Below are 19,120 nucleotides of genomic sequence, written 5' to 3'. Positions count from 1 at the left end.
TATTCACCTTTAAAAAGTGGCATTTTAAATTTTAGTAAAATTAACTATTTCAATAAGTCTTACCCCAACTCTGTGTTATTGGACACTATTATACTACAGTAAGCCAAAGAATTAAGGAACCAGTTATGTTCACCCCCTGTATATCCTAACCAAAGACAGATATGTTATAATTGGAACCAGCTGTCAATAGCCCCATCTTTTAGCTCAATTTTAAGACCCCATTCGTAAATAAAGACACGACGATCCAAAAACCCACGGAAGATGCCAATTTAAATGTTGCAGTTTGCTCCATTGCATGCCCTATTGATTTGATCACAAATTTGGTGCAACGTTTTGATTTTGTTTCTTCATTAGGTTTTAGATCACCGTTTCAAAAAATCAAATATCACAACAATCAACGTTAAATTATACCTTCTTGTTACCACAATAGCGTATTTAGTTTGTTTACAACACTCTACCTTCACTCGGAGATAATTATTCTATGTATAGACCACTTTGCCCGATACCTCAATAAAATACAACAATATAAACTAGTAATAAACAAGTCGCTTACCTTGTGGTGGTTTCTTATTTATTGCTTAATACAACTGCCCGTAATTCCAATAAAGTCTCCAGTACTGATGCTTCAATGGTTTGTCTTTCCGTTTTATATAAAATAAACCTTACAGAGTGACGTGCTTGTGATGTGTGTTTACCCCCGGAACCAACACACCTCCTCATTTAGGGAATACACCCGCTAGGGGAATATCCCACTTAATGGTAACCTTCTGCTCACCGTAGTGCGTAATGCACGTAATAAGCAGACAGTATAAGAATTCAAATTATCATCGAATTTTCAGGAATTTTTTGTTAATAATCAATAAAACAATGTACATTTTATTTAGTAGGAGCATGGCTTAGCATTGGTGAATTGGTTTAAGCAAATGAACATTGTAAGCATACCAAAGCTATCGACGCTTTTCTCTGAATTGTCGGGGATATATAGTTCATTGTTTATCACTAATTAGAAAATAACGTGGGCGTGATCTTAAAAGTCATTTAACCAATCCTTACCGTTTCGTACTTGTTTAAATGAATGTTATCTTCTACATGCTAATTATGCCATACAAATAAAAATATCTTATAACATTTCTGTTATTCCGTGTTGTCTTGTCAATGTTAGTATAAATAGTAGTATTACGTGACGCGACGTTAATGTTAGCAGTTTGCAGATTATGTTGGTCCCTTATCCTGCTCCCGGATCATAATTCTACGACAGCAGCTATTCATTATTATAATGAAAGTATTATACTTCCTAATTCAAATTTATAAATTGATACTTCAAGTTGGTTTCATCTGTACAACCTAACCATATCTATCTTAGTAAATAAATAAAATAAAAATCAGACAATTCCACCAAGACTCGAACCACCACCCTAAGGATTTACGAGAACAAGTCCCATGACTATAACCGCGCATTCGTCAGAAACTCGTTATTTCAAAATACTTAAAGCCACAACTAGAAATAACAGATGTGGAAATGAGAGTATAAAGCGACCAGTAGATACTAGTTGTATGGCCATGGGGAAATTTAGCCCATATTTGCAAGGCCATAACTTCAAGGTGAAATAAATCTACTCATGTTACCGTCTGGTTATGGCCTGGCATGCTGTCTGATCTTTCCCTTGGAAATCAGTTTTTCCAATTCGGCCCTTAAGATGTATACAGTACGGTAACTGTAAGGCTGTCATACGATAGTCCCAAGTATGGTTATGAGCATAGCATTGGACCCGGTCTAACTCATTTGTGCACACGGACCTAGCATATTGGAACTACTGTACGAGGCCACAAAAAATAATAATAGCGCCGCTGTCTCTATAAGTCAATTCAATTCATTATGGTCCAGGAGCAGGATAATCTTTTAAGATTATAAGCAATCTCCTCTGCCACTGCGCAATTAAGTCTCTTAAGAATTAATACACCATGACGTATACCCGCGCGCTACTATGTCAAGATCAACAACACAGATGGAAATTGAATTACTGAGTAGGAAGAACTGGGTACCACTAATGTATTTAGCATATTTTGTACGATTGGGGGATTACTATGAGTGTAACATCATCCTGTAATTGTTTGATTGTTTCATCATCATGCCCTAAGGTTTAAGATATGATGCTTCGTACAGCGAGTTACACTGGTAAAAACATTTCACACATTCGTCGATCGCGACAAACAAATACATAGAATATCACTAATACTTTGCCAATAAATACTCTTGGAGAAAACCCTTTTAATTTCTTGTGATAAAAATCTGACAGCTAAAAGATGCTAAATTAAAATAAAATAAATTAGAGTGGCACTGTTTTTTACTATATCAGGAACACGTTATTAATTTTATTATACCAAATTGTAATTCATAAATTAATTCCTGAACTCAAACCAAAAGCAAAGCCAACGTAAAACGTAACAGATTGGAATAAAAACGGAAAGATGAAATTGGACCTTTGTTCTTCATGTATTATTAAAGAATAGATTTTCCAGTTTCAGGGGCTCCGTACGTCAATTGCTGTATGACAAATATCTATGATTCTCAATCATCAAAGATTAATGGGAAGTATTGCTTATCGGATCATAAATATGAAATCTGATATAACTACCAAATATTAAAGTTGGTGCTGAACCATGTTTACGGAATAGAATTGATCACCTGCAATATGTTACGCACCTGTTTGCTATACACAACGGCAAGACGTAGCCCTATATCTGCAGACGCTATCGAACAGAACATGTTCTTCTTCTTAGATGGAAAATGGTTAAAAAAATCAAATTATTATTGGGCGCCCTCTACGGAGGCGTCCCACAATATAGGCATGAGTTTGTGAGTAGCTTCTAATTTCACTCTTACTAGATTTACTCCGCAATTGTTTTGCTAAAATTATGCCCTTGCTCAGAAATAAAACCACAATATGCTTGGATTTTATTTTATTATTGTTTTCTGTTATGCACGGGATAAAATGGTGTGCGTATATTCTTTGTTTAAAACACAAAATTAATGGATTTGTAAAAACACCAAATAATCCGTGACCTTTGTACCTTTGTAAGGTTTTTAAACTGGTTTAAAAACCAGTTTACCGCCTCTTAGAACCCGATAGACGGTGACCAACACCATGGACCACAATAGCCTAATCTCAATGGCATAGTCCAATAACCTCAATTAAACAATCATAGTGCAAAATTTGACCTAAGTTGCAGAGTATGAGTTTTTGTTACAAAGTTTCAAAGTCATTCAATGAATGTACAAATGTATTGGGGTTAAACCGATGGCCTTTGTTTGTTAATTACCATAAAATCCATATAGTGGTTATTGTCAAACTACAATTGCCAAAATTACAATATTGTGACACCCAATAATATGATTTTTATTTGTGGATGAATTTTGCTGTAATCAACGGAATCTGGCGAATGATTCAATTTCAGTCCAGATTGATACCAAACACATTAAAAGTTGGTTGATGAAAATGTGATATTTTCTTTTGAAATAATGCTGGGCTTTTCTTCTTACCAACAAGAAATCATCATCACTACGTATGCATTATTTTTGTGATGACCTTCAAGATAAATTGGCTATCAGAAACAGAGATACGGTTGTTTATTCTACTAGAAGAATTTAGGCAGATATGAAATATGTTCGAAGTTTTATAATACATGTACTAGTCAACAGTCGTTATCAGGTGTTAATTCTAATGATATACATTTTGCAGACATGCTGGATCAGGGAATAGATCCATTGTCCATAGGGGAAGTCTTATATATAATATTATATCCTGAATTTAAATGCTATGAATGATATAATTAAGATCTTAGACATCAATATTGTCTTTTCAACAGAAACAAGAACTACCTTTAAACAAGAATTTGTCTTAAAAAAAGACAAGTTCACGGATCAGTTGTATAGTACGTGTGCTTTGAGCTACTTTGGTCTAACATTTAATATTCATATCTAACCTACTCTGCACTTATTCGACAATAAATAAGTGATATGAGGCTTAAAACCTCATTTTGCATTTAGTTTTTTAAGCCCCCATCGGGAGCCACCTACAGGATCTCATTTTGCATTTAAGTTTTTATTGTGTTGCAAAGTAGCAAAACTTTCTTTATATATGGTGCAATTTGTGCCTGGAAAAGGCTATCCCCTCTTACAACCTATCAACAGGTCTGATTTCTATAATGAGGTGTCACCGGGTTTGCAAGAGATAATAATACCAAATCTAAACACCTTGAAATTCTCCACATCACGACCAAGCTCACATTGGGCGCCCCATTTCTTTTTTAAAGGAATCTTTATTTCTTTATAAAATATCGTTACAATAAATGGTGTTAGGGTATCGTAACCATTGATCTGCCAGTCACAATGTCACAATTGTCAAAAATGGTGTTAGGGTATCGTAACCTTTGATCTGCCAGTCACAATGTCACAATTGTCAAAAATGTATACTTATTATTTGGCAAAAATTATACAAATTGGTAATATTAATATATAGATCCACAACGTGGTATTGTAAAAATTTACTTTGGGGAAATGCGTTGATAATAATATTTTGAACCCGCCTTTATTACTTGCTAAAGTAAATGATGTTTCAATGTTCTTGATCTAAATTACTTTGCCTCGAGGTTTTTGGGACGTAATAATGGTTGATCCACAATGAAGAACGCTACAAGTTAATAAATGACGTCACAAAGTGACTGACACACGCACAGTGTCATCGCCCCGATATCTTCATGGCTGAAATCGCCATGATAGGTTGAATCTACCGCTACGCATGGCCATTTTGTTCCGACCTGTTTAATAGTTTTGAGACGCATAATGGGCCGAAGGACATCTGACTAAGGCTAAGGAAAATAGCCCAGTGACTGACCTCGCTGTGTGTGAGTAGGCATGATAAAATCATAATTATTGTCAGTTTTTGAGTTCAAGACGCAAGCTTCTTTCTCAAGACGCAAGCTAACGAATATCATATCTGTTCAACACGTATATTCAAGTGCAAGAAACCACATCTGGGTTCTTCAGACGAAATCATTTACGGGAGATATTCATCATTTTCTACCCTGGTATCCAAAGATTTTCGTCTGAATATCAAAATCGTGCATAGCACATTCACGTGTATCGATCCCGGGTATTAAATTTAGTATCACTGCTGTACCAAGTAATTATTAGCCAGGCGATGGGGAAGGTGAATGAACTTATAAGAATTTCGAGGGGAATTATCACGAAACGTTGGCTCTCTTCAGTAATTTCCACAACCATTTGTCATTAATTATTTTGCGAAGCTATAGTCCGGTATGAAAAAAACTCTCTGGTGACTCGAGTCGTCGCATATGGCACGGGCTTTAAAATGGTGGGAGGTTATGACGATTAAGAGCAAGAAGACAATAAAGAAATACAAAAGTAAAATGAAGAAAAGAAAAAGAAAAACAAAGTATAAAAAGATCCAAAACAATTCAAACACAATTTGGACAGGAAATTCAAGGCTTTAATTAATCTGAAACATTTGAAAGCTCTTTGCATAATAAAGTACGCGCTGGTATTTAACGATTTGTGTCGATGTTTTTGTTTACGCAATCTGAGGATCCTAAAAATATGTCTTACATGCATTATTTAAAGGTATATTTTCCAGTTTCAGGGGTTTCGTACGTCAATTGCTGTATAGCAGATATCTATATATAATTCTCAATGATGAAAGATTAATGGGAAGTATTGCTTATGGGATCATAAATATGAAATCTGATATAACTATCAAATATTAAAGTTTGTGCTGAACCATGTTTACGGAATAGAATTCACCACCTGCAATATGTTACGCACCTGTTTGCTATACACAACGACAAGACATAGCCCTATATCTGCAGACGCTATCGAACAGAACTTGTTCTTCTTCTTAGAAGGAAAATGGTTTTAAAAAAATCAAATAATTATTTCTTTATAAAATATCGTTACAATAAATGGTGTTAGGGTATCGTAACCGTTGATCTGCCAGTCACAATGTCACAATTGTCAAAAATTTACTTTAAGAGTAATTATTTGGCAAATACAAATTTTTAATATCAATATATAAATCCACAACGTGGTATTGTAAATATTTACTTTGGGAAAATGCGTTAATAATTTGGAACCCGCCTTAATTGTTTGCCAAAGTAAATTATTTTTCAATGTTCTTGATCTAAATTACTTTTGCCTCGAGGGTTTTGGGACGTAATAATGGTTGATCCACAATGTAGAACGCTACAAGTTAATAAATGGCTTCACAGAGTGACTGACACACGTTAAAATGGTATAAATTATATTATAGATAAATTAACGGGTGGGAAGGTGAATGAACTTATAAGAATTTCGAGGGGGGAAATTATCACGAAAAGTTGGCTCTCTTCAGTAATTTTCACAACCAATTTGTCATTAATTATTTTGTGAAGCCAGAGTCCGGTATGAAAAATACTCTCTGGTGACTCGAGTCGTCGCATATGGCACGGGCGTTAAAATGGTGGGAGATTATGGCGATTAAGAGCAAGAAGACAATAAAGAAATACAAAAGTAAAATGAAGAAAAGAAAAACAAAAACAAAGTATAAAAAGATCCAAAACAATTAAAACACAATTTGGACAGGAAATTCAAGGCTTTAATTCTCGTTATTCACAATAAGGGCGCCGCCAGCGGTTTGCGATGTAATCGTGATGTATCATGGGAAAAGGTCGACATCCAAGTTCGCGCAATACGAATATTACCATGCTATTACATAGGAACACGTGACAATATTTTTTAGTTTGTCAATATAACGGTATTACACGCAAATCGATGGAGAAAAAATGAATTGTGCACATTTCAAATCACATTATTTAGTATTATTGTATATCGATTTGCGTGTAACACCTTTATTTTGACAAACTAAAAGATATTGTCACGTGTTCCTATGTAATAGCATGGTAATATTCGTATTGCGCGGACTTGGATGTCGACCTTTTCCCATGATACATTACGATTACATCGCAAACCGCTGGCGGCGCCCTTGAAATCTGATACATTTGAAAGCTCTTTGCATAATAAAGTACGCGCTGGTATTTAACGATTTGTGTCGATGTTTTTGTTTACGCAATCTGAGGACCCTAAAAATATGCGCAGGAATGCATAGGTGGATCGTAATTGTATTTTTTCTCTTAAAGCCGATTTATACTTCATATCTGTCGCTGGCGATTGTCAATTATGTTCAATGAGCATTGTCGCGCCCTTTGATATCGTTCTTGGTTTGTTCGCTAAGCCACCCCTCACAAGTCATACCATGTTCATTCATTGATAACATTTCAAGCGTAGGATATACAATTCGTTCTTAATACGTCATAACCGTATACCGTTATAACAGCGCCTGAAGACGCGGTGTACGAGGAAATCTTATTTAGGAATACGTAATTTGTTTGATAACAGTCACCCACGTTCCTATACAAAATTATTGTGTTCATTAACTCTCTTCACGTGGGTGTCGACTGCAGACGACAAGTTTCAATTTTTTTTTTTTAAATTCAAAAAATTTCAGATATGTAAATATTCATGACCATATTTGGAATCAGCATGAAAAATGCATTAAAATGAGTACAAACAAGCCTAGTATTGGTTCAGTAGTTCTTAAGATAGCTCTTGCTATTTTGAGAAAATATTTCAAAATTATTAACTTTTTCCGTTGAAGCGCATGGATAGCACGCAGAGCATTAATGAGACCTTGTTGAGACACACTGCTTAAAATAGTAACCAGACGCCCACCAAGATTTCCCAGTGTAGTCTTGATGTGATTTAAGTCAATTAGCAACAATTTTACTTCCTGGTGTCATTTTCTAGCGCGAGCGATGTAGATTTATTCTGTTGATTGCTAAATAAAAATATTTAAAGTAATTGGTTCGAATTAACTTGTGCTGTTGTTCCGGTTATCCATTTAGCCTTACACCAGCATACGTCAGAGCATACGGAAGTGTTTGCTTTTATTTATGTGGGGTAGGGGTGTGCGTGAATCGTGTGTGAGTATGCATAAATTGAAGAGGTGGTTGTGGGATGTTGGTTATACCGTGAGTCATGACCGTAACCAGGATTTATGGGGGGGGGGGGCAATTTTTGAAAAAGTGGACTAATTTTTTTCAAATTTGAACCTTTTTTGACCAAAAAGAAATAAAAAAAACATATATTTAAATACTCGTTACAGTCGCAAATGGGGCTTGGGTCAAAAAGGGGGCCGGGGGGTGTTAGCGGTTGGCGTTGGGGTGATGGAGTCGGGGGGGGGTCAAAGTGACAAAAAGGTCCACTTTTCAGAGTCAAAATGTATTTATGTACCAAGAAATGTCAAAATTTCCTTGTAAGATTACGCTGTTTGCCTGTAGGCGAAAAGGTTTTTTTTAAGGAAATCAGCATCCCGCAAATGTTTCCGGCTACGCCCCCGGGGTGAGGATCGAGCTGGAGTCAGTACTTGTTCTGATACTATGGTAAAGTTTTAATTGCTATTAAAGTTATTTTGACACAATCGGTATTTTATTAAAAGCAAAAACAAAGTATCTTTTCCTCTTCCTGGAATGCTATTGATTACGAATTGTGTTCAAGATGTTCTGGTGCATCAGCAACGGCATTACAACGCCATCATTCTCAATATGACGATATTACCAAGATGTTGACGTTGAGTGGCGCAGAGCGGCGCTAAAAGCATGGTAAATATCAATGGAATTGTTTGATTAAAACGTGTAGGATAGCAGGGGCCATTTTTCCAGTTTGAGCCATTTAACTAAAAAACTGCAGTGTTTTTCTTCATATTAATATGTTAATATTCAGGAAGCTAATATCGCATTTATGATTCCATAGGTCTTGCGGTTCTTGAGTTAAGACAATTAAGGCATTTTCCCACCCCGAGAAAAATTATGCAGATGGCACATGGGGCGAAAATGACACCCTTTACATTGAGCATTAGGATCTCCTTTATGTAACCCATAACATTATGTGTCTCATTATTTGAGGCTGGATGGGCTGACTTAATGCTAACCCTCGAGCTCCCTCAACCGGGGAAAAGCTATGTAAAGAAGACTTTGCAGCACCCTCTACTGGATGAAACTGGTATTGGAATGAAATGTGTCAAAGGGTATAAAAGTAGGTCATGGGTACAAAGGGGGGTCAAGGGGGCATCATGTTGGGCGTACGGGTGTCAGTGTGGATCAAGGGGTGTCAAAGTGGGTCAATAGGGTGCAAGCGTGTGTCAAGGATTGTCGATTGTTGAAGTGGGCCAAGGGGTATCAGGATGGGTCATAAGGTATCAGAGTGCGTCTAGAATGTCAGGTTGGGTCAATGGGATATCATGGTAGGTGTATGGGTGTCATGATGGGTCAAAGGATGTCAGGGTAGGTCAAGGGGTATCATGTTGGGTCACGGGGTATCATGAAGAGCCAATAGGTGTCATGGTGATATGATGGTCAAAGGCTAATATGATTCTTCAAGGGGTGTCATGGTGGGTCAAAGGGTTTTATGGTTTCGATGGTGTCTAGTTTGGCCTCAGTGTGTCTTCACATAAATGAGAAAAAGGAATACAATAACTTGGGAGTCATACACGTAATAGTTGGAAAAATCATAAATATTGAGTCCCTATTTTCATGGTTACCAAATACCTATTTCTCCAGTGCTGATGCGATACAATATACGTCACTTATACGTCAATTTGAAAATGTCAGTTATTGATAAAATTCCCTTTAAAAAGGGAATTGTTTGCCATTTTGATTTTGGATCCTTGGTACTCAAGTGCCACGAAAGGGAGTTCAGGAGAATTAAGGGGTGTCATGATGGATAAAGGGGTGTCGACTGTTATGTTGGGTCAAGGGGTGTCATATTTGGTCAATGGGTGGCATGCTGAGTCAAATGATGTCCAATGTCGTATTGGGTCAAGGGTTGTCGGGGCAAGGGGTCCTGGTGGGTCAAGGGATATCAAGGTGGATAAAGTGGCATCATGGTGGGTTAATGGGTGTCATGGTGGGTCAGGATAGGTCAAGTGGTGCTATTAAAATTAAAAGGGAATATAAACACCTAATACTATTAAAAGTTAACATTTAGCAGATCTATATTTTTAAGGAAATGTTACCGAATACGATATATCCCAAACTGTAATCGGCAAATTCATCGGGTTCTCTAGCACGAATAATAATACGGTTCTCTAGTCCGAACATAGAATAAAGCTCGCAAACCCTAACCCTTATTCTATATTCGGAATACAGAACCTTCGGATTGGCAAACTTAATTTGGTTTTCGGACTAGCGACCCTCAGACTAGAGAACCTTCGGACTAGCGACCCTTCGGACTAGAGAAAAGTCAGGGAAAATCAAACCGAATGTTTAAATATTTAATCGGATAATTTAATAGATCAATACAGACTGAGGAAATCACGACATCGGTATGACATTAACTTTGCATCAATCAGATCAAAGTACTGATTTGAGATTTATTCACCCTTCTTTACATTTCATATACATATCATGTTATCTGATAAGTACTTTTAATCTGAGTACATTTTATACACTATAATAGAGCCTAGAATATCTGCCAAAATGATATTTGTCAATGAAATTAACCGTTCTATCAGATGCCATACAGTCAATAAAATGCTACGATGCAGCTCATTACTGATAAGGTACTCACTATAGCTACTTCACAATGTAATCAGGTGCTCATCACTATAGGTTATATACCATTAATATAATTATGGAAATACGACGAGAAACTACTTGTTTGTCGGCCATCTGAAAAGGCTGTTTTAAAATCATTGAAATTGATCAAGCTATATAGCAAAAAAGTACATTTTGGAGTTTGATGTTATGAAATGGTATATTTTCTCTCATTATATGACAATTTTGTTCAAATAATTATTACCAAAATTCATCCTCACCGCATCGGTTTTTCGTAAATATACGCCCTACATAATTGTAACGTTCAGATTCGAGGGCGCACTGCCATTTAAAAGGAAGAAGCGTTACGATTCCAATGTTAAAAGGTATTTCCAAGAAAGATTCAAGAAAAGTCTCAGGTCAAACTATGTTGAGTTTATAATCACTTTTTAATCATTTGGCATCTAAATCACTGAGTTTTAAATATGATAATATTTCGCCCGAAATTATGCATATTTCCATTGAAACTGTGTGATAGGCGATTAGTGGTAATGAACTAACAGTTACTAGCATAAAAGATACAAGAATGGTCTTATGATATTATGCCAATGAAATGAATTGTTCTATGGCATAAATTATGATACGATGCAGCTCATTGGTGAGAGATCAGGGGCTCATCAATATAGCTACTACATAACATATACAAGATTATTTGGTCCACAAAATATACCTGTAAGCTATAGAGTCAAAATCAATCAATCACTACTACATGATATTTTGTTTTTACCCTTAGTTCGATGATGGGTGCGTCAATTAATAACAGGAGGAAATTGAACTTAAAAGCCCATAATTTTCCTTCATATCTACACTTTCTCTCACCCTTTCTACATAAACGGAAAGGTAAATGCAAACACTTCCAACCGTAATCGAAGGTCTCGTGTCTCTCATCCTTTCTACATAAACGGTAAATACAAACACTACCAACTGCAATGGAGGGTCCAGGATTGAACCATTTCTAAATTTCACCAACTGGGTGCTCCTTCAAACTCTTAATACATCTAGTACGTCTTTACTTCACCCATGAAGACAAATCAGTCTATTGACCAATTTGTCTTAATGAGCTTTTATAGGCTATATTAAAGCTAATTAAATTGCGCTCAATGCAAACATCAATGAAATGCTATGTGGCCCATTCCTACAAAACCCGATCCTATTTTTGAGATAGGCACTTTCAAAGATACTTAATTTAAACATCGGTACAATGAAAAAGAGTTTTTGGTGGCGGTGTACATGGAATTCTAGAAAAAGTGGATTTATCTTTTAGAAATAGCTGTTAACTTCATCAATTATACAATCAGGAGTTCATTTATTCTATGTATTTCTAATATACATGTTTGGTAAATTGCATCAAACTGATTTATTATTTCTTTTTCTTGGTTTTTGTCAGAACAGGTCACATATTGCTTTCAATGTGTTTCTCAGCATCCGATGTATATAAGAAAGTAATTAAATCAAATGAAAGAGATAAACATAACAAAAGTGTGATATGAAATATTTTAGACTTGAGATTCATTACGTTAGCACAAAACACGGAAATCTCAACCTGAAAAAGAAACCTAAAATTCGAAAATTCAATGAAAAAAACTATGTATTTTTCCCTAAGAGCAGTCGTCATTTTCGAGAAAAGAATGAGTCTTTCCATGAAAGAAGCAATTTCTTTATGTTAATGTCCAGATAAATTCTAAAATAGTCTGAAATAACTTTCCTTTTAGTGGAACCCTGCCACCCAACCACCGAGGGAAGGGACAGTCGCCTTTGGAAGTGACTTTGATGTGCCAACACGTACCAGTTCCAAACTGGGGGTCTTTTGGTGAGAAAAATCACACCAAAAAGAGGATCATGGTATGGGGTCCTTCATGAGACTGGGAAAACATTTACCAAAAAAGGGTCTCTCCTTAAGATGGGCAACAGTTGATACAGATACAAGCTTCTCAAAAAGGTCATCAAAATTTGAAATTGTTTGAAAAATAATTATAATAAACTAGCGATCACCCATGCTTCGCGGTCAGCAGCTTATTGTCTAGTGCTTACTATTTATTAAAATCCTGACCATGACTTTGCTCGTTGGATTCGTCTATACATGGATACACACCTGGCATTGGCTACATAGATCGTATCATTGTGCCAGGTGACTCCACGAGGAGAGTACATATTTGTAATGATACACCTAATGAACCTACCCCAATGTGAATACTGGTGAATGTGTCCAGTATTAGCAAAGGGCAATCATTGTCTGCTGGATTAAAGTGCATTACAGCGATGTATATGTGATATTCCTCATCACATGTAATTCCTGCTGGCATACCTGGTTTCCCATCAACAGTGAAACTTTCCAATGAGAAGATGACATCACCTGCATAGTTTACTGCGTGGACCTTCTTGACCGCCCAATCACACACAAAGATCTGCTGATTGTTATTGGTTGTCATGTAATGTGGCTTGATGTTGAGCTTGACAGTGCTGATCAACCGTCCATCATCTGCATCATGTATGGTGATCAACTTTCTTGTCACACAACTCACCAATATATCACCATTGGACGCAACTGATATGGAGAATGGTTGTACCATAGTGGTCTGATTCTCATCTGATAGCACAGAGAACATTCGCAGATAGGTACCTTTCTCATTGAAAATTTTCACGTATTGAGACTCTGTATCTGCTATTGCGATTTCACTTCGTGATGTAATAGCTACGTCTTGAGGAGATATCATCCGTGCCTCAGGTTTGTCATCTGGTGGATGGAGCGTGTACTTGAACTTACCGCCATGGCTGAATACGTATGCCCGTCGTGGTGGGTGCTTGTCTTCTTCCCAATTAGGAAAGTCGGTAACTACCACATCGGAATTGTTGCATACCCCGATTCCGCCATTTTGCAGAAACTCTCCTTCTGCTTCACCTTCCTTGCCAAATTCCCTGATGAGACGCCAATTATTGCTGCTGTGTGAACTTACTGACGCAGATGCAGTATCACTGGCTTGTTTTTGGAATGTCACTGGTTCATCCGCTAAACCTATAGCATTAAAATAATTGGAGTCTATGCATTAGATTCAACGAATGAAATGAATGGTTTTGTTTAAAACGTTATGCGTGATCAATATTGTATTTATTATGCAAATAAACAATTTCAATGGACTGGTAGCTAACCATTTGTTACCATTGAAGGTCGCGCATTTATACATGAATGAACATGAAAGGAGCTCTTGGCTCATGTGTTATCGTGAACATAGGGGAACGGCGGGTAATCCCACTCTTGATATAAGTATGGTGTAGTAATAGGCTTAAATGAAAATGTGTTCGGAATTACCCCACTGTCCCCTATAGTGTCTTCTTCATTTATTTACGTCATCAGCCCGCTGCCTTGAAAATCAATTTTGCTTCGAACGGGGTGGACCGCATTTACCAACACAGTTTCTCTTTTTGAAAAGAAATACGAATACAAAAATTGCAACGAGTGTCAACTTGCAATGTAATAATTATTCTCTTCGAATGGAGTTAAACTTGTTTTGCAATAGATATGCCCTTTACAGTGAACAATAAATTTATATCTAGTGTTGTGTACAAATTTCTGGAACATAATGGAATTGAATAGTCATGATTACCACAGTAGTAAATGCTGGCACGGTGCCAATAATCATGGCACAGTACAGTACAGTACAGTACAGTGCAGTACATACAGTACAGTGCAGTACATTACAGTACAGTACAGTAGAGTACAGTAGGCCCTACCATTGAGGCATATTGACCTTGACCTATTCTGCTGTGTTAGCTGGGTAACGAAACATCCAAGATGGTGCAATCATATCCTTATTTGATTTGTTTCATCAAAACGAACATGTTGACACCCTCTTTTGGCAAAATCGGAGCACTTTGATGTTTTCGACCCCCATAGAGGCAAAAACGTGACCTTTGACCTTTTTGGTTATAACTCAAGAACAATGCGTTTCCTGAATCCTTGTGACCTGGGGAATACATTGGAATGGTTTTCAACACAATTTGAGCAAGTTTGAAATTTTGACCCTATGCAAAGTTCGATGACCTTTACTCCCCTTGGGGCCAGTTTATATTTTTGGGAACATCCTGATTATGTTTTAGGGTCATCTTAGGAACCTAAAAAATTTGGTTTGGTTTGGTCCTGTGGGGGGTGCACAGAAAGTGGTCCTAGCTCCCCGAGTATTACTGTTACTAAGGACTATCAACAACAACCAAAATTGCCAAAAGTCACTTTTTTGTGATTTTCTCCATGTTTGTTACACCAAATCTGTATTTACTTTCATATGTCTTGCGCGAGAATTTAAGAGGTTATGGTACTTGTGCACAGCTGCTTTAAAATGATCAAATCAGGTTTCCTTTCGTTATATTTTGACTTGTATGTGAAATCTAATGCCAAATTAGGTCGATGCATCTGGCACTAGTGGTAGTTTAAAAATGGGCTTGACGAAAAAAATTGGAAGAAGCAGAAAAATCTTTGACAGTTCCACGATATTAAGCGGTTACACTGCCTGACATAACTACAACATTAACAAAAACTGTATTGAGCAATAACAACAACAACAATTCCTTACCATCAATCACCTCCAGTGCTTCTGCTAGACTTGGGCGATATTTTGGGTTTGCATTCCAACAACGCCATATGAGAACTCCCAGTGCTTTAGGGAAATCCGCTGGAATAGTCGGCTTCAAGTTTTCTCCACCTACACGGAATACTACTTGCAGAGGTTCCATTCCATCAAATGGAGGCTTTCCTGTGCCTATCTCCAGCACCAGCATTCCATACGCATAGATGTCAGTCTTGAAGGAGAAGTGGTCATCTTTGTGGATTTCAGGTGCCATGTAACGCCACGTGCCTTTCGCGGTCGACGTAGTCTCTGAGTCGGTCATTTCTCTTGCTAGCCCAAAGTCAGATAGTTTTAAGACATTGTCTTCAAAGACAAGGGAATTGGAGGCCTTCACGTCTCTATGCAGGAGCCGTTTTTGGTGCAGATATTGTAGCCCTAGGGCGGACTCTCGGGCCCATTTCTTCAACAATTTGACGGAGATTTCAGATCCTTCGTGTTGAGTAAGATAGTCGCGGACTGTACCATTTGGCGCGTATTCAAGTAACAAGATCTTTGTGCCCATGTGACCATCCAAGACGCCGTAAAGCTTGACAATGTTTGGATGATCGAGAATTTTCATGAGCAAAGCTTCTTCTTTTAAGTCTTCTTCTGCAATGCTTTTTGCTGCTCCTACCTTTACATTCAAGAACGGCTTTTTAAATGTTACCTTATACACTATACCAAAACTGCCTCTTCCAAGCTTTTCATGAAAATTTAGATCTGAAAATGTCATTCCCGATGTTGCAGGAGAAGAACGTGACGCTTCGTCTTCAACCTATAGAGAAGAATGAAACATTTGAACTTTTCAGATGCTTGATATTATCTAATATTTTAAAACGTGTATACACTGACTGGCTGCCTGTGGTTTCTGGTGTCTCGCAGGGATCCATCTTGGGACCCCTCCTCTTTGTGTTATATATTAATGACTTGTCCAGTCTTGCCCTGTTTGCTGATGATGCTAAATGTTTTTGAATATTGACAGTTTTGATGATTGCCAATTGCTCCAGAATGATCTCAATGCGCTTGTTGATTGGAGCAGCACCTGGGAGTTAAATTTTCATCCCTCCAAGTGTCAAGTTATTTCGGTCACCAGAAAACGAAAACCATTTCATTTTGACTATTTCATGAACAACATTAAACTTAGTTCTGTTAAATCCAATTAAGATCTTGGAATTGAAATATCTTCAAAACTAGCCTAGAATACTCATATTAACAATGTAATCAAAAGTGCATATAAAATTGGGCCTAATTAAGCGCACTCTAGGTTTTAATGCACCTGTGAAAGTCACCAAAGCCCTGTATCTTGTCCTGATCAGGAGTGATCTTGAGTGACTCCAGACACAATGTTGAATGACTGGACGGTGTCCAGAGACGAGCTACCAAATTCATTATGCACTATCCTGATCTGGACTATCGTTACCGCATGTGCCTTTTTTGGCCAGCCGAATGGGAGGAGGATTTTTTGCACGCTTGTGGTGGGGGGGGGGGGGGGGGGGGGGGGGTGTTGGAAGCGATTTTAGGTACATGATTCATGGCGTACCTTTTAAATAATATGCTCCAAAAACACATTTGCACTGATAGACCTACCAAGGGGGAGAGAGCAGGCACCCTTTAGGGGCTGTGCAATAATTAGGAGCCCTGGGGGGAGGGTAAAATTGGGGGGGGGCAAGAAATTTTTGGCGAGCCGAAAGGGGGGGGCAAGCAATTGTTGGCAAGCCGAGGGGGTGGCAAGCGATTTTTGGCACGCATTCATGGGGCGCCTTTTTAACAAAACGCTATAAAAAGGCTTAGGAAAACAGTACAGAAACGCTTAAATATAATGCACATTTTCCTGCTCGCTGCGCTCGCAACATACATCTAGACCATTTAAGGTTTGCAATTTGGGATCCCAAAATTTGGCATGTTCAGGGGGGGCAAAGAATTTTGTCGGGCCGAGCGGGCGGGCAGGTGATTTTTAGCGGGCCGAGGGGGGGGGCAAGCGATTTTGGCGAGCCGTTTGGAAATTCCCCCCCCCCCCAGTTCCGGCCATGATATTTTTCCGATTGCCTATTACCCATGCACATTCGATTCGGAACATTTTCTGAACAGATTTGTAATGTTGAGCTCCTATTCTATCGTTTTTATCAAAATTACCAAGAGTCACTCAAATTTGGTTCCCTCTGGATGCCGATATATTTCGCAGACCCCCTATATCGCCCGGTAGTCTCATGTTAATGTAAAAAATACTCACGGACATGATAGAGAGCCCCTATATCGACCGGTAGTTTCATGTTAATGAAAAATAATATGACGGACATGACAGGAAGACCCCCGATATCGACCGGTAGTCTCATGTTAATGAAAAAATATACTCATGGACATGATAGGAAGACCCCCTATATCGACCGGTAGTCTCATGTTAATGAAAAATATACTCATGGACATAACAGAAGACCCCCTATATCGCCCGGTAGTCTCATGTCTATGAAATAAATATCACGGATATGATAGGAAGACCCCCTATGTCGGCCGGTAGTCTCATGTTAATGAAAACAATATCACGGACATGATAGAAAGCCCCCCATATATCGACCGGTAGTTTCATGTTAATGAAAAAATGTACTCACGGACATGATAGAAGACCCCCTATATCGTCCGGTAGTCTCATGTTAATTAAAAACAAATACTCACGGACATGATAGATAGCCTCTTCATCGACCGGTAGTCTCATGTCAATGAAAAAATATACTCTCGGACATGATAGAAGACCCCCTATATCGCCCGGTAGTCTCATGTTAATAAAAAAATACTCACGGACATGATAGAAAGACCCCCTATATCGACCGGTAGTCTCATGTTAATGAAAATAATATAACGGACATGATGGGAAGACCCCCTATATTGACCGGTAGTCTCATGTTAATGAAAAAATATACTAATGGACATGATAGAAGACCCCCTATATCGCCCGGCAGTCTCATGTTAATGAAAAATATGCTCATGGACATGATAGAAGACCCCTATATCGCCCGGTGGTCTCATGTTAATGTAAAAAAAATACTCACGGACATGATAGAGAGCCCCCTATATCGACCGGTAGTCTCATGTTAATGAAAATAATATGACGGACATGATAGGAAGACCCAAGCATTATGTTAAATTTATACATTCTTTTCAATAATTACATTCTTTAAGGCACATTCAGATTAGCTTAAATTCAGTCCATACACAACTGTCAACTACGTCCACTTATCAACGAAATCTAGTTTATAATACGTGTATTTCTTTACCCCACTTTAAAAACATATACTGGTACACAATCACTTACCGATAAGGATAAGCCCTCGTTGTCTGCCATATTAGTTCCCTTTACCTGTTGGCCTATGCCAGTAATGTATGAGCATCGAACACTCAAAATCATTGAACCCATTCACTCGATCAATGAAACTCAAAACTAGTTCAATACTTGTCATCTTTACAATGCTAACACACAAGTTGCATTTTTGTTTAAAATTATATCGGAAAAATCCCAAAAGTAGTAAGAATTTTCCTATTGCATACCTTCGACGCAACAGAAATTTGTAATATTTATATAATACATGTGACGCCGGCGATCAAAGTTTCGAAAAAATAATTTATTATTATCACTATTATCATACCCTTATTATTAGTAGTAGGCCTACTATTACTAGGTGTTATTATTATCATTATTATTATTATTATTATTATTATTATTAGTATTAGTATTAGTATTAGTATTAGTATTAGTATTATTATTATTATTATTATTATTATTATTATTATTATTATTATTATTATTATTATTATTATAGTCGTCA

General features: G+C 37.5%; 2 protein-coding genes across 2 annotated transcripts in view; both read right to left on the bottom strand.

Annotated features, from left to right (window-relative positions):
• The window catches only part of LOC140170289 (uncharacterized), a 40,515-nt gene extending 39,699 nt beyond the window's left edge, over positions 1-816 (bottom strand). The window contains exon 1 of the mRNA XM_072193657.1: positions 554-816. The gene's annotated coding sequence lies outside the window, so the exon portion shown is untranslated. The remainder of the gene's footprint in view (positions 1-553) is intronic.
• Positions 817-12,806: 11,990 nt separating this feature from the next.
• Positions 12,807-18,701, bottom strand: LOC140170500 (uncharacterized). Its single transcript, XM_072193857.1, has 3 exons — positions 18,610-18,701; positions 15,270-16,077; positions 12,807-13,717 (listed from the first exon to the last, which is right to left on the bottom strand). Exons 1-3 carry the CDS (start codon positions 18,637-18,639, stop codon positions 12,807-12,809), a joined length of 1,749 nt encoding a protein of 582 aa, XP_072049958.1. The 5' UTR covers positions 18,640-18,701.
• Positions 18,702-19,120: the final 419 nt, after the last annotated feature.

This window comes from Amphiura filiformis, chromosome 14 (assembly GCF_039555335.1).
Source record: "Amphiura filiformis chromosome 14, Afil_fr2py, whole genome shotgun sequence".
NCBI lineage: Eukaryota > Metazoa > Echinodermata > Ophiuroidea > Amphilepidida > Amphiuridae > Amphiura > Amphiura filiformis.
Note: the sequence above shows the minus strand (reverse complement) of the source record. Positions and strands in the feature narration are given on the sequence as shown.